This window comes from Apteryx mantelli, chromosome 3 (genome assembly GCF_036417845.1).
Source record: "Apteryx mantelli isolate bAptMan1 chromosome 3, bAptMan1.hap1, whole genome shotgun sequence".
Classification (NCBI taxonomy): domain Eukaryota; kingdom Metazoa; phylum Chordata; class Aves; order Apterygiformes; family Apterygidae; genus Apteryx; species Apteryx mantelli.
In genome coordinates this window covers 105,364,909-105,385,395 of record NC_089980.1, presented here as the reverse complement: position 1 = coordinate 105,385,395, position 20,487 = coordinate 105,364,909, and the positions used below count along the sequence as shown (strand labels likewise).

The 20,487-nt window shown below is 45.0% G+C and overlaps 1 protein-coding gene and 1 long non-coding RNA gene across 4 annotated transcripts in view; one reads left to right on the top strand and one right to left on the bottom strand.

The window, feature by feature from the left end:
* Positions 1-1,551: 1,551 nt before the first annotated feature.
* LOC136991598 (uncharacterized) lies at positions 1,552-18,874 on the bottom strand. Of its 3 annotated transcripts, none has more exons than XR_010883808.1 (3): positions 18,795-18,874; positions 17,384-17,608; positions 1,552-6,194 (listed from the first exon to the last, which is right to left on the bottom strand). It is a non-coding gene; the product is annotated as an uncharacterized lncRNA (long non-coding RNA). The 3 variants fall into 3 exon arrangements; XR_010883807.1 differs by lacking the exon at positions 18,795-18,874 and adding an exon at positions 17,798-18,075; XR_010883806.1 differs by lacking the exon at positions 18,795-18,874 and having other exon boundaries at positions 17,384-18,075.
* Positions 18,474-20,487, top strand: part of KCNQ5 (potassium voltage-gated channel subfamily Q member 5) — a 300,644-nt gene continuing 298,630 nt past the window's right edge. Inside the window, exon 1 of the mRNA XM_067294111.1 lies at positions 18,474-18,850. Within this exon, the coding sequence (XP_067150212.1) occupies positions 18,474-18,850 (377 nt within the window). The remainder of the gene's footprint in view (positions 18,851-20,487) is intronic.

Here is a 20,487-nt window from a genome sequence, read left to right as displayed (position 1 = left end):
GCTTTTTACTTGGATTTTTGTGTTTCATATAGAAAAGTGTGAGATGTATAAAAAATCTAAATGGGAAAAAATTGATTCATCTGAAACCAGATTTTTTTTTTTATTTCGCAGAACACTAGTGCTGAAGTTTTTCTTGAACTGGGATAAAAATGTTCTGGAAATGTTTTCATTCTCCATATAGTTCTAGTTTTGCTTTAAGTTATGAAACAGAGATGTTATTAGAGTTACAAGTCAAATGGCCTATAATAATTATCTATATGTGTATCTACCCTAAAAGTGTGAACAGACATGAAAGCTTTAAGAGAAGCAGTTATCCAAGCACTTTCAGGGTGTTAATTGGAAACCGAGAGACAAGCACTTATCTCAGATGACTCCATTTCGCAAATTTTTGAAGAGCAGAGTTGAGACAGAGGAACTATGTCCTCTAGATATTTCCTTGAAACAAGCAGCCCCCACCCTTGTATGAGGGGAGATATTCTTTTGGAGAAAAGGTAAATGAACCCTTTGAAACTTGAGGAAGCTACAACCTCGTTTTTCCCATCCAAGATTTCCTGCAAACCATGCGATGGTCCTTGTCTTGTGCAGAATGAGGTTCAGCTGTCTCAGAGTAATCCAGGTTTCACCCCTGAGACAGCAAAGAAACAGCAGCAGAAACAGGGGACATTTAATACTGCCATTCTAAAAATGGAGGCAGAAGAAACAAACGTCTAAAGCTTTGGGATGGCAGGATGACACTTTCCAGAGCTGGCAAAGGGACAGGTCTTCGCAGGCAGACCCCACTCCCTGGCTCCTTGGCCACATGGCAGCGAGGAGCAGGAGGATGCGGGCAGTCACAGAGCGCCCCGAGCACCAGTTTACGTAGCTGCATGATTGCCTGCTCCCAAGCCTTTTCGGGGATGCTGCTCTGACTACTAAGTCAGCACGGTCCAGCTCAGACTGCAGCCAACAATATGAGATAAACAGGATGTAGATGTTCTCTGTGATATTGTGATTTTGCCTAGACCTACACCTAAAGCCAACAGTGCATAGCCCTATGTGCAACATATAAAAACAAGAAATCAACTTGCATGCTTCCCACAGGTTAAAAAGGTGGTAGCCCATGTTGTCTCTCTTGCTTCAGCAGTAGTATTTTCAGAGAAAAGGCAGATACTCAGAACTTGCTGAAAATCCCTAAACACTGGGAGGTGGGATAAATCCAGGCCTGCATGGTGATGGCTTAAAAAGTGAGTCTTTATGGTTCTGTCCCCAGAATAGCATAGCTTCAGGCTGAGTATCAGCTTACCAATGGAAAAAAACAGAATGATTTAAAATGTGTTATAAAGAACAACATATATAAACAAATTGAGATAATTTCTATGTTTTCCTTGGTTTCTGTTCATTATGAAGCATATGGCCAATTTCTTTCCTTTCACTATTTTCCCCAATAACCTAGCTAAGTAAACATGCTTTTGACAGTGTTTATACTATTATAATACAAGCACACAAACTCTTGCATCAATGATTTAAGCAACCTTTATAAAACACAATAAAAAAATAACAGAGCAAGTGAAATGGATGTCTATCTTTTTTATTTTGCTTTTTTTGGTGAGTGGAATTTATACCAGTTGGGCGGTGTAGTTAAAATCCACTTGTTTGAGAAGTTTACAGTACTATAGTGAAGAATACCTGAAGAACAAACAGCAGACTTCTATATGAGTTGCTGATTATAGCAGCCCTGCTATGTCATAGCAGAGCTATAACAACACAATGGTATTCGAAATATTTCCCACACGACATTGTAAATGTAGTTGAACTCTGATTTCAGTAATCCTTCTCTAATGACAAGGCTCACTGGAGCAAAGGGTGGGGGAGCAGCTACAAACCATGCCTAAATACAACTCATTCCATGTTCCGTTCTGATTTGTAATACTATGCAGTTTTACCAGAACAATACCAATAACCCGCAGTAAGGATGATTGTACTGACTAGATTTAAAGCAAGATCTCCAGAAATGAGAAGCTGGAGTAATATCCAATTGGACTGACAGGTTTGTGCTCAGAAATCTCTAAAATCACCCTTCTCTCATAATGTAATTACTGGCAAAGTAAAGAATGCCAATAACCTTAGCTAGCTTAGTAGGGAAAAAAATAAACATGAAATGAGGTAATTTTTTTAAGAAAAAGGTTCTATGTACTTTATATTATGCTATACATCAGCTGTGGTTTGTGATTTGGAATAAAAATAAGGGCTCAATAATAGCTCCAAAATAATAAGAATCTTGTATCCCAGTACCGTTCCAACCAGCAACAGCCAGAAATGTGCATCCAAGTGCATATTCTCAGCTGGCTGAATAGTCAGAGGTGCTGGATATCCAGTAGTTCCTGTTGAAATGTTAAAAGTTGACATTGCCTTGCTATTGGTAAGAATTTGGATTTAGCACATAACTTCAGGCAACCAAAGCAGAAGAAAGCTAGTTTCTGGCCTCTCACTCTGCAAACAGCTCTTTTGCAGACAGACTGCATCAACTCTCTCTTGCAGTGGAGACTTGCTCACATATCAACTAACTGCTTGTAGTCTTTCAAGCATTATATTAAACTAGTCAATAAGCAGATAAATTGCTTTGGTGGAACGGGGAAGGGAATGTCAGCGTTAAGTGAAGGAGAGAGGAACACCATTCACACGAGCGTGCACTCAGAGTATTGTACTTCATTGCCTTTCACAATAAAACAGCAGCATAACTTGGTTTCCATACGTGTTTAATCCACTCCTTGTCATCTTGCTATTTCCACTCGTATGTTTAAATTAGGGTTTTTTAAAAGTGGTATTCTAATACTTCATGATTAAAATTTTTAAGGGGTTTTAAAAATATCTGCAGGGTAACTGAGTCAGATTTTGATTGGTTGCGTATAATAACACATTTGTCAGTACGGTGGAGCAATATAACAACATGCTACAAAATGTTCCATTAGAAATGAATAGCTGGTACAGGAATAAGAGCATTTAACTGATTTACCCTTGTGGTTTAAATTTTTTACTCTTAGTCAGGCATTAAAATAGATGCATTTTACATAGTGACAAATGTACAAAACATCTCACTTACTAAGCAACATCTGATCGTGTCAGAGTTCTCCCAACTGCGAGCCAGTTCCGCTCCATCTGTGGCAACCGATGGAGGTGATAAGCAAACCACATTGCTTTTCAATACTAATGAAGAGCAGACATGTTTAATTATGGGCTTTTAAACCATCTCAGGCAGCAGAGCACCAGCCTTCAAAAAGTTGAGAGGGCTATCATTATAACACCATCATGAAGTAACAAATTATTACTCTGATTTTAGTGTTTGGAAACTGAGGCTTAGCCATGTCATGTAATTTCCCCAGATTTGCTCAGGAAGATTGTTGGCTATGCTGATAAGAGAATATTGACCTCCTGCCAAACTAATGGATTTTCTGTAGTATCCTCCATACACTGCACATTCAAGATAAATCAGCAACAGTTAAATTAGAAAAAAATCTTCTTTCTGACAGTTCCTCAAGATGTCTCCCCTTTTCCCAATCCAAGAATTAGTTTTTCCTGTTACCTCATTCCATAAAAGCACTTTCACTCTAAAGCTGAGGTCCTAAGACAATACCGGCCAAGGTTTTCAGTTCCTTTTAAATGCTATCCCCCAACTAACTTAGGAAAGAGGAGGTGTTGCATATTTGAAGTCTTCCCTGCAATGTGTTCCATTGCCTAGAGAAGTATGGAGCAATTAATTATAGAAGTTAAAATTAAGGGAGTTTTCATAAAAATCAAAATAAAAATCACAAAGACTGCACTTCTCTGAGCTAAATAACTAGCTCAGACATATGCTTTCCCAATAAAACTAAAGAAGGCTTACAGCCCCAGTAGAAAAATTATTTAATATCAGTGCAAACCTTTCTCTTGTTTATTAAAATTTTGTAAAACCTACATCATAAATTGTTAATAAATATATTGCAGAGGAAATCTTTTCTCAGGCAAATATCTATATTGATGCTGCCTCCTGATAAACCTGATGATCTCATATCATAGTAAAGTACCAGGTCTAATCATGTCGTGCTCTGCATGCCTTTAAAAAGCGACATCATGTCTAAAATGAGTACCACATTACAATGTCACCCCCCTGAAGTTTTCTGAAAGTCAGGCAGAATCCTGAATACACTAAAGGGCAGCATGATAGACGCTGGACGCTGTTCACAAAATTACTGAAAATCAGAAGACTGGGTAGGACACTTCTAATTATGCGCCCTTCCTGATATTTCCTGAAGGTGTCATCTTTGCTTTTCTGCCTGCTCAGAAAGCATCTGCCCTCTGAATGGGGGAGCAGAGCTGGGAGGAGGAAGGGGAAGCTCCTTGGGGCTTCTCTCAGCTCCAGAAGGGCCATTTAGGACCTTGTCCTTCGTGTATCATCTGATCCTGTTCCACTCACCCGGCATTCATCTGTTTCCTCCTGCTAAACACATTTCAAATAGTTTTTGACAGTATGTGTGATGAGGAAAGAATCAAATGAAATATTCTACTAGCATTACACCATTTATTTATATAATATTGATATGTGATATTGAAATTTCTTCATCGTGTAGCTGGGAGTGAAAAAAATCCATGCCTCTAAGCAATTATTACTTCTTCAAGATTAAGGGCCTAAAATGGTCAACACAAGATGGTCATGCCTGCTAAAGACTTGTTACAGGGTTACAGGCTGGTTTAGGTGGTGAATAGCATGCATGTAAACACTGCTTATGCTGACCTTAGAAACCATTGGTTGCATGCACGGATCATGGATCTCAAGACCGTTTGCATATACAAGTTAGTTTTTACAAATAACACTAGAAGAACAATTTTTTAAAAGAGATAATAATTGGCATGAAGCTCTCTATTTAAATTTAAAAAAATAAATGCCATTCAGTACCAGAAGATCACTTAGGCAGTGGAACTTTTCAGGATGCAAAGCAATAAGAAAAAAATTTAAAGATGGTACAGTGGGAGAATCACTACTTGCACCAATCATGGAAAGGTATATTTATTTTGTGTCATAAAAGAATATTAAATATGTTATTAAGCATTTTATTATTTCAAAGTTCTGTAACACATCGCTGAAATAACTGCACCAGAAGTCAAGGAAAAACACAGTACTCAGGGAGACAAAATGTGGAATACCTGTGGAATTGTTTTGTCTTTGCAGTGTTGCTCCAAAAGCAGACGCATACTTCTGGTGATTGGGGTAAATAGTATAGTTATCCACAGTTTAAAAGTCAAAATCTAGGAGGAGTATATTTCCTATATGCTACTGGCATAAATGTGGTTAGGTAACCTGCATTTAAAATAACTACAAATAGATGAGGCTGGTCTTCTTTATATCATTTTGGAGTATGAGGACTACAGGCAATGCGGGAGAAAGGGGACTAAATGTAAATATTAAACTTGTAATTCAAAACAGCTTGCTTACCTACAGTTACATGTCTTTTATGAAATCTGTAAACCGCCAATTTCATTTTAAGTAACTGTAAGCATCTGATCGAATGCACTAGTTTGACAGCTGATAAGCATAGCCTGGAAAATGCGTAGGATTTTGTGTTTCCACAGCCTAACACCAGCCAGAACTCCACTGCTCTGCTGCCTCCCTTTCAGCTGCTTTTAAACAGTGCACATGTTAATGAATAAAACATTGCAGTAATCAGTTTGAGAAGACTTAAAGCCAGGGACAGAATTTGGCTTCAAAAAAGCGAAAGTCTGGAAATGTTCTCCGATGGGAAGTAATTAAAACAATATAGAAAAGTTAGGTGTTATTGGATCTTGCATGAAGTAAACAGAGCAGCGCAGCCATGGTAACTATTGCAACAGTTCATCTTTTCTGATGTAGCTCGGAGGAACTCATGGAGCTACTGATCCTGCACCTCCTTTATTTTTTTTCCCCGCTTACTTCCTCTTCCTTCTTGATATGAATCATCATCAGTGGGCAGGTGAAGAGGAACTGTCAAACAGCATGCCTCTCTGCGCTCAAGAGATATGCTTCTTGTCAATAAAGATAAGTGTACCCTTCCCCGCTAGAAAATACGTTACTCCCTAGTTGCTTGAAGCCCAAAATTACAGGACTGAGCATTTCTTTTCAAAATTTCAAGTCTCACTTGCAATTGTTGAATAGCCAGCACATGACTGCACCAAATTGCCAAATTTTTAAATAGATGCACAGCTTCCTGAAAATAAATAGAAAAACTGTCAGAGAATATATGCAAATGAGTCAAATATGTAAAAACATATATTATTTTTCATAATTCTTAAACAGGTACTAGCAAATAAAGAGTCAGAAAATACAAAAACATGGCACTACTCTTTCCTTACTCTCTTTCTTTTTAACTAGAGAAGCACATGTGCTATACAAAAACCTAAAATAACCAAAAATAATGAGCAGTATTCAAGTATTCATTACTGATGTCATTCTACTGACGCTAGTACAGACACAACAGGGAACAGAATCCGGACCAACATCTTAACTACCCTCGTTTAGATGAGTATTAATTACACAAACTTCATTCAGCAGTTGTTCCTGCAAAGCTTAATCCTCTTAATATGTAATGACTTGTAACAGTTATTGAAAAAGGTATATTTAACTTCAGACTGTTGTAAAACATTTAAGATACAATAACAAAATGGTACTCCAGAAACACATAAAACACCTCAAAAAGAAACAGAAAAGCAATGTAGAGATCATTTACCAGGGCTACCTGCATAAATTTAACATGCTCACAAGATTCTAGAAATAACTTAAGATTTTGGAAATTCTTATTAAGAGGGATTGCGCTGTCCAAAAACTAAATGCTTTGGAGTACTTTTAATGTGGCTACTGCTTTAACTCTCCACTCTCTCCAGGGAATAGTTCATGACTGGCAACATTTTTACAACATTGTATGAGCTGGCATAGAAGTACTTAATCATAGGGATGCACATTTGAGGAGGGACAGTGTTAAAGTAGATGCATAAAATGCATAAAATGCAAAAAACCACAAGTCCCATCACAGTCATGATGACTTCGAAGAGGGAAGGATGGGGAACAATGCTTTTGGATTTTTTTTTTTTTTTGGGGGGGGGGGTGTTCCTGACTGATTGCACGTATTTTCCTTGTTTTTTTTTGTTTTTTGTTTGTTTTTTTTTTTTGAGGGGGGGATTGTCCTGAGCGATTGCATGTAGTTTCCTTGAAATCAGCTGGCAGATTAAGAGCACTGACTGAAGGCACCGCACGTGCGGGGCCAGCAGTGAGAGCGGCAGGTCCGCGGGCAGCGCAGCCGGCGGAGCCCCCGCTCGCTCGCTCGCTCGCTGCGCCGCGCTGCGCTGCGCTGCCCGCGCCGGGGGCGGCCGCCTGCGCGGGGGTGCGGGCGGTACCGCCCGGCGCGGCCGCCGCGGGCCGCCAGTGCCCCCTGCCGAGGGCGCCGGGCACCGCCGGGCCCCGAGCGCGGGCGGCCGCCCCGGCCCGGTCCCGGGCCTTAGAAGGAAAACACACCGGCTCAGTGGAGAGCAAATAGTCGTGCAAGAGGAGGTAAGGTTACGCGGTGGAACTCCTTACTGCTAACTAGCGTGGTCCTTTAAGCCCCAGTGCCTTCAGTAGGTCTCTTCAGCCAAAGGCAATATACGAAACAGACTGCCAAATATCATATTAAAGGAAAAAAAAAGTTTGTTTGGTAACTGGGGATAAGACCTTAATCAATGATACTTGGGTTCTGAAGTAAAATTACTCTTCTGAAGTTATCGTAAGCATTGCCACTGCTCCCCTCTCAGTCAGAAATTCATCATCCATTGAACAGAAGTGAACAAAAAATGTTTGTTACTTTCTGGGGCTCATTTGCTTTAGCAGGAAACTACCTCACCTGTTACACTACTCAAGCATACAGATTAGCTCTGGAAACAGAGAGGTATTCTTATTGGTATGGATTTAAATATGGAAAGAGACAGTGAATGGAAAGAACAACTTCAATCAGATATTTTAAGTTGTACGTTTATGGCCTCAGACAATGTGCTCTGTGAAATGTTCCAAAACACTCATCTCTAAGCTTTCAACCATTTCTCATTTCTGCTCCACTGAAACCTTCTGAGAAAAAAATTAATCTTGCTATCAGAATCTAATATAAGGAAAGTAGAATAATGGTGATAACCATTTTCAACTGAGTTATGAAGGTAGTCTGTTGTTTTTATTTATCACCCATAATTATCTTCTAGGCCATTGTTTCTTTTTGAAATGTGTAAGAGTTTCGGTTCCAGTACATAATCTTTGTACTGTAAAAATCATTTTGGAACCATAGTTTTACAGTTCACCTTTTAGAAGATAAGGATTTAAATTTCTAGTTTCTCTCTTTATTGCAGGGATAAGATAGCTGCTTCTATAAAACAGTCTAGATAATATGTCATATCTCTCTTCAGCAGCTACCACACACATGATATAGGAAACTCTCCTGCTACTGGTTACTCATTAAAGTTAAGTGATAGGGATCCACATGGCAAGGTTAAGTTTCGACATTTTAAACCCTGCTGAAAGTTGCTAATAATATTGTTTAATTTTCGTTCCAAGGATTTATGGCATCATGAACTTGAGCTGTATTTTCCTCTTCTCCCCAGTTGGAACCAATGAAACTCCTTGCAGAATAACAATCTTCAGGCAGAATAACAAAATAGAGGCAGAATTTGACTCCTGCTTAAATTAAACGACCTAAATGGTTTTAATGTGAATGTCCTATTAACCAGAGGCAAAGTCAGATCAAGAGTTTCAGAAATGACTAGAGATGTCAATGTTCAAATAGGGAAATGCTAATGGAAACTTGATTTTCAAACCAGAAGCACTCAACACTTTCTTAAAATGGTCCCTCATGTAGGGCAACTGAAATCACCACTCCCTTTTAAAAAATACCAATTTTGAAATGCTGCCTTTTTATTTGGGGGAAAAAAAAGGTTTGTAACTAAGCCTCTCCACACAGAAAAATCCTGCTGTAAAATTTCAACCAAGTTCAAGCCATCTCATGGGGAAAAGAAAGAGATGAGAAAAGGAAGGATTTTCACTACAGGAGAGAGGGCTGGAGAAGGGCAGTACTGGCCTGCAGGACCCTGGGATCCACAGCGAGGACAGGACAAGCACTGAAATCTGTGCCATTCCTTGCAGTTACACTTAGAGGCAAATGTGGTATGACATCTCTCTTGGTTCATTCTCTCATCTCTGTGAACTATCCCCTTTTTTTGGAGAAGCAATCAGAGGAGCTAATACATCAAACCTCTGCTACCCTTTCAACTCTGTGCCCCCAGCACCTATGGCTGGTGATTTGGCAGCAGGGGCAGGATACCAGCAGTGACAGATGCTTATATGTCCTTACAGTATTGACCAGGTCAAACTTATCAAAGGGTTTTTATTTCACGGAATAGGTCATGAAGTATTCATTTCCCTGGGTTATTTAGAATCATCAAATAATTTAGGTTGGAAGGACCTTCTCGAGGTCAGCTATTCCAGCCTGTCCCAAGCCCAGCTAACCTCTGAGTTAAGCCAGGTTGCTTGGGGCCTGCTGAGTTTTGAAAAAACCCAAGGTTGGAGATTCTACAACCTCTGTGGGCACCTGTGCCAGTGTCTGACCACCCTCAAGGTAAAAGGTTGGCTTTTTTGCCTTATATCCATATTTGTACATCTTGTTTCTCATGTAAGTGCTCCTCTAGTAAATTTGGCCTCTAGCATTTGACTGTCCTCTCCCTAACCCCACAAGGATATTAAAAATCCTTTTTGGCTCATATGCCTCCTTGCAGGCAATGATGTATGTGGAGACATAATACAAGTTAGCATCAGACACACAACACCTTCTTTTTCATTCTTCCTTTTAAATAAAATAGCTACTTCCAGCCTTTCCTAGGAAGAGAGCTGTTAGATCATCCCTTTAAGCTGCTTGGAAAAAACCCTATTCTCTACAAATATCTTACTCCCCATTTTTATGATTCTCGCCTACCTGTTGTTGCAAACTTTGTCTCATTATTGTTGCTGTCTCACTAGAGCCTCACCAGCCTCACTAGAGCGTTTGTATTCCTTTTAACTTTAGCTTTCTTGCTTTTTTCTTTAATATTCTCCTGATGCAAGTTTTTAAAGAGCTCACTTTAGGGTGAGATTTAAAAACATGGGTGACTAAAGTTAAGTGCCTAACTATGCAAGTAGAAGCCTAAGTAATTCCTTTCTGGTGTGTTATAGTTCCAGCAGCTCCCATTGAATTTGATTACTCATCCAATAAAACAGGAGCATTTGAGGGTCCTACTGACCTTAGACATTTTCCCCTCTGCTTTTATGTTTTACCTAATGATAGGAATAAATCCCACTGAAGTCAGTAGGAATGCAGCAGCAGAAAGGAAGAGCCTTAAGTATGTAATTCTTATTTGTCTTAGAAGGAATTTAAAATGCAAAAGCTTTCCAACAGGTAGTTGTTTTCTAATATAGTAATGGATTTATATACTTTCAGAGTTTATATCTGTTCCAGAGTTCTGTGATACCCCTAGTTTATGAGCAGGTTATAGTTATGTCACTTGGGTAACTGAGAGGGCATCGAGGTCTTCCTCAAATTCTCTGAGGATCATGATGCTGTCAAATTATTTGAACAGGCACAAAATTAAAAAGGCCATATATTTTTATAATTTTTTAATGGAGAATCACAGTAATTTTTCTTTTTTAAAATACACCTGCAGAATATGTTAGGTTCATGACTGATCATCTAATTCAGAAAGCATATTCCTTCAGAAAGAATAGACCTTCAGACTATACGCAGTACAGTCATCTAGTTTTGAGTCCAGTATTTATGCTACGAATAAAGCCTAAGACACAGCAGCATTTGCATGCAAGATGAACAGCTGACGACCATTTGAGAATACTAAATCACTCCTAGATTTACAAGAGTTTAGATACCGTGAAACTCTGTGTTTTAGCCCCTAAAATTTGTGCTCCTATTCTGATGGCAGAAACCAGGCTGCTATATTAGGAACTAGGCCATCTCAATAATGCATGAGGCATATAGGAGCCTGTGTATAGGAGTCACAGACGCCAGGGCACGGAGCAAGCAGCCCGCTGAAGGGGCCAGAAGCCGGCAGAGCGTGTCTTCCCTCACGTCCCTCGCTCGAGAGGAGCCACGCTGCCAGCAGCACCTACTCAACAGCTCTGTGGCTTCAGCTCTCCCTGTTGCCTCGTGCTGCTCCGCTTCCCATGAGCAACACACAAAAACGTTTAGTGTTTCCGAAGTGAAAGCACTCTGACGTACAAGCACCTGAATCAGTTGACTCTCTCCATATTACTCTTTTCTTAGATTCATTTGGGCTAGAGAGAGCAAGGATGAGCATGTCTCCCTCATCTAGAGACATTTGGAGTTAAAAGTATTTTTCTGTGTAGGAGAATTTTATTTACAATCCTTTTGATAACTGACCCTCTGGTATCTCTAAATATTTCATGCAAAATAGTCATGTTCAAGAGAAAGGAATGAGGCACCCAGTAAGAACTGTTATGATACGCACAGCTAGATTTTCTTACAGAGTAAGAAGAGCCTCGTGATGAAGACACTGTCGGGGATCTGAGAAATGTAGGGTTGGGGGAGATCTCTTAATCCTGGTCTCCCACATCTTTGATAGGTGCTCTTTCTCTTAATTTTTCACTTAAAAGAGGAAGGTATAAGAGAAAGGCATAATGTCACTTCTTAGCTTAGTTTAAGAGAAAGCAATGATACCATGTTACACATTTTGTTGATCAATCTCTCAGGCAAGGTATGGGGAGAAAGGTGTAGCCTGTGCAAGTATGGTTCAGCTGGTTCAACTGTAGACTGATGGGCTTCTAGGTATTTTCTAAAGAAAAAATTTAAGCAATTCCGAAATATTCATGTCAAAAAATTTCAATGTCTTAAGGATTAGGCCACAACAACATAGGAATTTTCAAAACCACAGCTCCTACAGTTCAAATGGAAGAAATCTGAGGGGAAGGGGAAGGAGGAAATTGCCAAAAGTTTTATGTTTGGCAAATAATGAAGGTCACTATACTCTAAAGAAAAAGGTCATAATGAGGTATATCAAAATATCATATACCAGCTTCTTCCAGTTACAGGCAAACATCTCTAGATGACCTATCACATAAACTAAGACTATGCATTGTTGTGTCTTAATAATGTCTAAACAAAGACATTGTGTGATCTTTGATAACTCAAAGATCAAGTTGAGTTTACACAGAATATTTCCTCCATATCCAAAGAAACCAGAAACAAATCCAAAACAGAAATCTTTACTTGTCTCATACTTTGCAAACCCCCCAAAAGAATGTCTTCCTGCTGAATGCCTACATAGCCATTACTAAGGCCCAAGGATTTCCGGCATGCTTCAAGTTTGAAATTAAGTTTTGTTTAGTTTAGGGAATTTTTTTACTTGGGATTTTTTTTTTGAGGTTTCTGTCTGTTTTACCTACATATCTGTCAATATTTTGACCTTACTAGATTTCCTGTAGGTCTACTGTGACTTGTTACCATGCCTGCTGGAAGGAACTGACTACTTGCATGCTAGCCAAGTTGTATTCTTCTCCTTGATAATAAATGATTTTGAAGAAAATATCCTAAGGTTCTACATTTCACTTTCTTACTTAGAGACTGTGTTTGGCTACAAAAGACTGCATTAAACACTAACACTTTTGAGTGACATGCTTACCTGAAAACTGGTATGTATTTGGGGGAATATATTTCAAAAAATCTATTTTGAGAAATGAAACTTTTTAATTCAAAAAAATATTTCATATTGTATTATATTTCAGGTCTTGTATGGTAAACTGTTTTGCTGTTCACAGCATAGACTCATGTCTTTTCTTCAAAATGGAGCAAATGCTTTGGTGTCACTAGATTACAGAGTGGGAAAGATCTATGGAGCAGATCCTGCTACTGTGGCAGAGTTGCCACTATTGAAGACATATGGTCTTGTTCTGGCACAAGATTGTTTGCTCAGATAGCTGAATCACAGACTAAGGACAGTTTGGAAGGAGGGAAGAAAAGTACCACAAAATAATAGAACCCCCTTCCGCCCCTCAAAAAAAAAAACAAAAAAACAAAACGGAAAGTAAAAAAGAAGAGCAGGAGAGCAATTATGGAGAGAGTGTTGGGGGCTGAACATGACTGAACAGACAGCCATGCCTTATTAACAGGGAGTGCTGTTTAGATACTTAGTTAAGTAGGAATTAATATAATCAATTCATTCTCTTATCAGGAATGAATATCTGATAAGAGTAAGAGGAAATACTAGATGTCAGGAAGCAAAATGAGCATTTTGCATGGAAAGCAAGGCCAGGAACTGCTGCCCCGAGTGTGGTGCAGCAAGGGCAGGAGGCCAAACTGTCCTACCAAGCGGGGCCAGCGCAGCCTGCTCCTGGCAGAGGAAGCCAAAGGGGCAGAGTGCAGGGCTCTCTCCAGCCAGTTTGGGAACTAGTCCTCGTTTTTACAGATGTACTAAGCCAGCCAGAGCTACTTCTGGCATACCTCCGGCCAAGGGGGCAAAGGGAACAGGTATCGAAAGAGTGAGCCATTTGCTTCCTCTGCTTGGATTAAAAGGTGGCCTGAGCTGGTAGTAACCCCAAGTGTTTATAGCCCCATCTCAATACAGCTCTTTGCGGAGACAGGACTTCCTCAGAATTATCAACCTTGTCTAACAGTGAGGTCAGTACTTAAAGGGATCCAGGCCAAGGTTGAGGGCTGTCCTGATGGAGGTGCAGGGGAGGCTGGGCAGTGCTTTCTGCACTGTCTGTGCACACAATGCCTCGTGCTACTCATAGTCTTGATTCTTTCATTTCTATGGAAAGAAGCTTGCAGAAAAATACTCCAACATGATAAACTCAGAGTCCTGCTACAGCTGCTAGTGTGTTGCATGCACTGGCTAGACGCTTGTAATATGCATCCTGCCATGGTCTTCACCTTGTTTGCCATTTTGCTGATGTTTTATTATGCAATAATGATGATTCATTTGGGGTTTCCTGGAGATGCAAGCCATATATCACAAGGCACACGACAGTTGCACATACCAAATGAATTTTTCATAACATCTAATTGATTCAAAAACTTATTCCTGACTGTCATATGCTTGGCTTCAGGAATAGTTATATGCATCCCCTCCTCCATATAATTAGACAGAAAGGTCAAAATCTTACAAAGAGATGCAAAACTAGAGTGTATGTGATATCTCACAGTATTATGTAACACAAAAATAGCTTATTCACAGGGAACTTAAATGAACTTAAAACATGATACCATGGTAAACTGACCTTGGCAAACCATAGTTACCAAGGCCCTCCAGCTAGCACTCCAGCTGCCTTTCTGGGTAAAACAGCCACTACATGTATGTGATTTGTACTATTCCTTTTTTTGTAGCACTGTGTCTTACAATGTTCAATGTATTTATGCTGGCGACACCTCCAAGAATGAGTTGCTACCACCCTCAGTGACAGATATGAAACTGAGGCACAAAGAGACAGATTTTTCAAAAACATTAAGGTACCAAAAGATGCAGACAGGCACACAGCAGACTTTGAATAACTCACTAAGCATCTAACTGTGACTTTAGGCAACTACATGCTTAGGTAAATTTGCCTTGAGTGGGACAGACTCTAGCTCATACCTGATGGAGCTGCCCAGGGAGAGACTGTGAACCTGGCAGCCTGAATTCTGGCTACAGCCTTCCAGCTCAACCATTCTTAACAGTTTAACAAGGTTTTTCTTCCATTAATTTAGCTACAGCCAGCCCTGTGTTATGATCACATCAGCCCTTTTGTGTATTCCTGTTAAATACCTTAACAGGAATAAATACCTTAAGTGCAAATTTAGCCCTTGTGAAGGCCTGCTTTAACTTCTAGTACTCCTAGCCCCAAAATTTCAGTTAGTAAATGTCTTTAAAAGAGAAATTTGCATATTGTTGTGGAAACATATTCTATCATCAATACAGGAATTAGAGAATATCAGTACTACTTAAATAATTTCCTCTCTTTTATTCAAGTGGAACCCAGAAACACTGATTTCAGACAACATGATCCCAAGTAACATATTGGAAAGAAAACCTTGAAAATCCTAAACATATGCAACATTTTGTAATTGTCCAGAAAAAGTTAGATATATCAGGTGGTCTTTCCATAAATCAAGATATATAACATTTGATGTATACATTTGGAATAATGCAACATGATCTTAAAAACTGTGATATATGATTTTGGAAGAGTATGTTGTTGCCAGAAGCAATAAAGCATAGCAATGGCTACTCCCTAGTTGCCTTGTAGACCTTTCCTTGTCCCACCTGTAGGGGGGGTGTAGTACACCTGCAGGCTTTCTCTAAGTCCAGATTCCTTGGAAAGTTCTTGCGCTGGCCATTACGTCAAGTAGATCCTGTTACTGACACCTGAACCCAGGACGATGCCACTCTTTGAGGGCATGCTAGAATTTCACATGACTCATCTCTGAAGATATTATAGAGTCAGAAGCCAAACTAGAGAGGAAATCTGTTGTCTTACAAATATAGACCCTTATTTGGCATTAAGAACTGCATTAATACTTAGAGGACCACTAGAACTTTTTATGTAACATATGTCTTCTGCCTAATACAGGGGTATTAGCTGCATTTGAATGCTAACCATCTACTCAGTGTTTGACTGATATATCACGCTCTGATTATCTGACATGCTAACAAGTAAGGACTTCATTAATTGCCATCAATCTTTTCATGATGCATACTTTTTCCAGCATTATTTAATAAAAGATAATGGAAAAACGCTTTTGTTCACACACAGTAAAATAAAATACTTAATTCATCACTAACAGGATTATATTTGTATGCTTCTAGGTGTCTTTGCATGTATGGCTACATTCCAATATCAGCCTACTATTCGTGCTCACAAACTGTCTTCCTCACTATTATTTAAATTAATAGATGACTTTAAGCACCACTAGAGGGCACAGAATTATAACAATATTTCTTTGGAGATAACAAAAAGTGCATCAGGAACAAGAGTTCTGTAGTTTTCATGGTTTATTGTCCCTAGTTCCCAGTTTAAAGCCTCGATCCTGCCAACAGTGATGCCTGTGTTTCGTTGCACCACTATAAGGAGTCCACTGGAGATCGGATCGCCCAGCCACGGCCACTACATGAAGCTCCTGGGCAAGTGTGTGTGGGACTGGGGCCTTACAGTGCGGGCAAACCCAATGAGTGGCTGGAGTGTGTGCTCGCAGCTTAACTCCACATTTTTGCTTTTGGGAATTTGAGTACCAATCCTCAAATATTTTCCTCAAGTGACTAAAGCCAGCACAGTACAAATCTAAGCATAGTGACTGCGACACAACTAACTTCAAAAGACATTCTATACATATTTTGCTCTAAATGGGTACTTGAGGATGAGAAAATTGAAAAGACTATAAACACTTGCATATCAAAACAGAGAAATGCAAACAAGTCGTAAATGAAGGATTAATTAACTCGATTTCCAATTCAAAGAAAGAGGAGTAGATATGGGCTACTGGAAAGCTTAAAATATTAATGGGGTTGCTGTGGATACTTGCACCAACTATTTAACATTTGTTTTGACATGTGTGCTGTTTCTGCCATCCCTTATCATGAGTGTGAACCCGCCGGGATTCACGTTAGAAAGTTCCTGTTTGCAGCTGTTTGCGTTAGAGGAGGAAGAGCAAAGAAGAAAGGAGGAAGCTAAAATTCTTTGTTTAAAGACAACCGATCGAGGGGCTCCGGAGGCACCGCAGCAGTCAACAAGCGCTGCTGATGGAAACACCAGTGCCACGTGTCCTCAGCCCCTCGCGAGTCAGCGCCCGCAGCCGGAGCGCAGCAGCGCCCTTGCCGCTCACTTGCGGGTTTCTTTGAAAGTCGGGGCTGCGCGTATCCGCCAGAAGCGGGCGGGCGGGCCGCGGCCCCGGGGGCGCTAGCTGAGGAAACCCCAAACTTCACTGGTTCCTTAGTGCTCCAAGTGGCCGCGCCGCTGGGCCGGGGGGGCCCGGCGGGGGGAGCGCAGCCCCGCGCCGCCGCCACCTGCGGGCGCCCCGCGCGCGCGCGCTCCCCCCGCGCGCCCCGGCGGCGGCGGCGGCGGGCCCCCCCCGCGCGGGGGCCACGGGGCGGGGCGGCCCCGGGAGCCGGGCCGCGGCGTCACGTGAGGCGGCGGCCGGCGGCACGCGGCTCCCGGGCGCGGGGGGGCGCCGGGGGGGGGGGGCGACCGCCGAGCTCCGGCAATAAACAGCGCCCAAAGCCCGCGCGGCTCCCGCTGCGCCCCGCCGGCTCCGGGCGCGCCTGGCGGAGCGGCCGGCGCTGCGGAGGATTTTCTATTATTATTTTGAGGTGGGGTTTTTTAAGTGGTTTTTTTTTTTTTTTTTTGCAAACTCACCTTGATGCGCCGGGGAGTTAGACGCCCGTCCTCAGCAGGGGGAGCTTTGTTTTCCTGCGCGCAGCGAGCGTCGGCACCACTGCTGCCTGACCGCACCTCGCCGGGGCTGGGGCCGCCGGGCGCCCGGTGGGAGCTGGCGAGCCCGGGAGGGAGGGCTGCTCCCCGCCGCTGCCGCTGTCGCTGGGATTTACTCGCTCGCCGCCGCGCGGGGCCGGGGCCGCGCAGCTGCCGGGGCACGGAGGAAGCGCCAGAGCGGCGAGTCAGACTGTGCAACGCCGGGGGACTTCCCGTCTGCTGGCCCGCCGTACCCCCGCCCGGGGCCGGCCCGGGCTCCCCGCCGCCCGCCGAGCTCCCCGCGCGCTGCCGCCGCCGCCGCTGAGACTTACAGCACTTTTGTTACTTTCGCGGACTTACATGGACATCTCCTGGGAGCGCGCGTAGCCCGCGGCAGCCGCGTCCTGCCCGCCGCTCGCCCTGCCGCTGCCGCGGCCGTCTGCACCCCCGGGGAGCAGCCGGGCTCGCGTCCCCCCGGGGCGCGCTACTCGCCGACTTTCGCCGCCGGGAGCCGGAGCAACAGCTCGCCCGGCCGGGCGAAGCGCCGCGGGAGGGCGGGGGCAGCGAAAGGTACTGCCCGAGCCCCGGCGCGCAGAGCTCCCCCCGCCGCGCCGCCGCCGGCTCCTGCCCGCCCTCCTCGCCGCTCCCCGGCGCTCCCCGCTGCCCTCCCGCCGCCCCGTCCAGCGCCTCTCGCCGCCGCTCGCCCGGGCCCCGCGGCGCGGCGCTGCGGGGCCGGCGGCCCCCGGCCAGCGGCGGGGCGCGGGGCGCCGCCGCCCCGGCGGAAGGCGCGCCCGGGGGGGCGCCGCCGCCCGCGCCGCGGCCCCCCGCGAAGCTGCCGCAGCCCGGCCCGCGGCGCCGGGCGAGCAAAGTGGCCCGCGCCCCCCCGCCCCGCGGGCGCCGCCCGGAGACCCTCGGCCCCCGCCCGCCGCCGCTCCGCTGCCCGCTGCGGCCCGCCGCCGCGGCGTGCCTGGCCGCCGCCGCCCGCGCCCTGCTCCGCCGCTGCCCCGGCGCCCGCCCCGGCGCCCGGGGTGATGCCATGCCCCGCAACCACGGCGGCGGCGAGGAGGGCGGCTCCGCGGGGCTCTGGGTGAAAAGCGGCGCGGCGGGGCGCCCGGCGGCGGGCATGAAGGACGTGGAGTCGGGCCGGGGCCGGGCGCTGGGGAACGCGGCGGCCCGAGGGGACGGCCTGCTGCTGCTGGGCACCGGCGGCGCGGCCGCCCCGGCCGGCGGCGGCGGGCTGCGGGAGGGCCGCCGCGGCAAGCACGGAGCCCGCATGAGCCTGCTGGGGAAGCCGCTGTCGTACAGCAGCGGGCAGAGCTGCCGGAGAAACGCCAAGTACCGCCGGCTGCAGAACTACCTGTACAACGTGCTGGAGCGGCCCCGCGGCTGGGCCTTCATCTACCACGCCTTCGTGTGAGTACGGCCGCCCCGTCCGCCCCGTCCCGTCCCGTCCCCCGCGGCGCCGGCCGCGCCTGTCCGCGGGCTCGCAGGCGGGCAGAGCCGCCGCGGCGCGGCGCGGCGGGCCCCCTTCCTCCTCCTCCTCCTCGTGCTGCCCCGCGCTCCCCGAGCATCGCTCCGCGTCACGCCTCAAGCGCCCGGGCGGATGCAGCGCGGGGGCGCCCGCGGCCGCGTGGAAATCCGCGCGGGGTCCGGCTGCGGGGCCGGTGTGTGTGTGTGTGTGGGGGGGTGGCGGCCCCGTTCATCCCGCGGAAAAAGCCCGGTGCGGGCCGCGCCGGGAGCGCGCGTCCCTGGCCCCCCGCGGTGGGAGGCTCCCCGCAGCGCCCGTCCCCGCGGCCTCGGGGCGAGGGGGCCGGTGCGGGCGGCTGACCGTGGCGCGTTGCCGGAGACCCGCGCAGTTTGAGCGGGCCGTGCCGTCCCGCTGCGCCGTGCCGCGGCCGCCTGCCCGGGGCGCGCCCGGCCTCCGCCTGCGCGGGGCGCGGGGCAGCGGCTCTGCCACCCGCGGGCCGCTCCCACGCGCGTTTCCCCTTCGGTGCTGCGGGGCTGCTGTTGATGGACGCGGTGTTGCCGTGGTGCTCAACGCAAACGGGCAGCGCTCCACGGCTGCGGACCTCCTGCCGGTAGCCGGGACCGGGGAGCCCCCACCTGTAGCTGCAGGAGCTTCTGCCCCAGCGCCGGAGGTGTCCTTCGGCCAGGGCTTGGTAACAGCTGAACAACTTGGTCAACTTTGAATTAACAGTTTGCTCATCTTGCTTCTCTGATATTTGTCGCTTCTGTGCTTTTTGTTTTAGCAAGTAACTCCTCCTTTTGGGTGAGCACTCTATCCTCACTCTGAAAGAGCGTGTGACTAAAATACATATGCTGTTGCACTGCTCTTTAAAGAGCATTATTGCCACTGCACCATGAAACTTATCAAAGTATCCGTCTCCACGGTCTGTGGTATTCCTTTGCTTATCAACAATGAGCACCTTTGGTGTTACGGGGTTTGGTAATAGTCAGGAGAAGGGCCCAACTTTAAAGCCCTTTTGGGTGGCCGATTGGGACATGCAATACAGCATGCAGTGCAGCCTCTAGCATGGGATCATTGCAATGGATCATAGTCCTGGATGAAAATGTTGCAATAAATTACAGATAGAGTATGATGGATTTTATTATCATTAAGCTGGAGAGAATTGATCTTCAGTATTATCCAAGATATTTCTGTGTTTGCCCATAGAAAATGTATCTTGAATAAAATGGAAGGTTTAACAGGTATGCTGTACGTAACTGTCTTTTCCATGGTACTTGCTAGAGTCAAAGTACTGGTTACAGCAGATTTGGTGAAAAAGCAACTATTTCCTAAAAGCTCTGTTTGATAACACAAAGAATACTCTTCTCCCAGCAGCAGGGGAATCCCCAAACCCTACTTTAATAACAGTTTTTATAGCTGAAAAAATATTTTGCCAAGAACATGGCAGTGTGATTAATGAGATACTTCATGGATAGATTTACTTAGCAGATCAAAATTGCTATAGATGATAAACAGTAGAAATATACTTGATGTTTTATTTTGTTCAGTAAAAGGATTTTTGTCCACTCAGTACAGCTGCTTA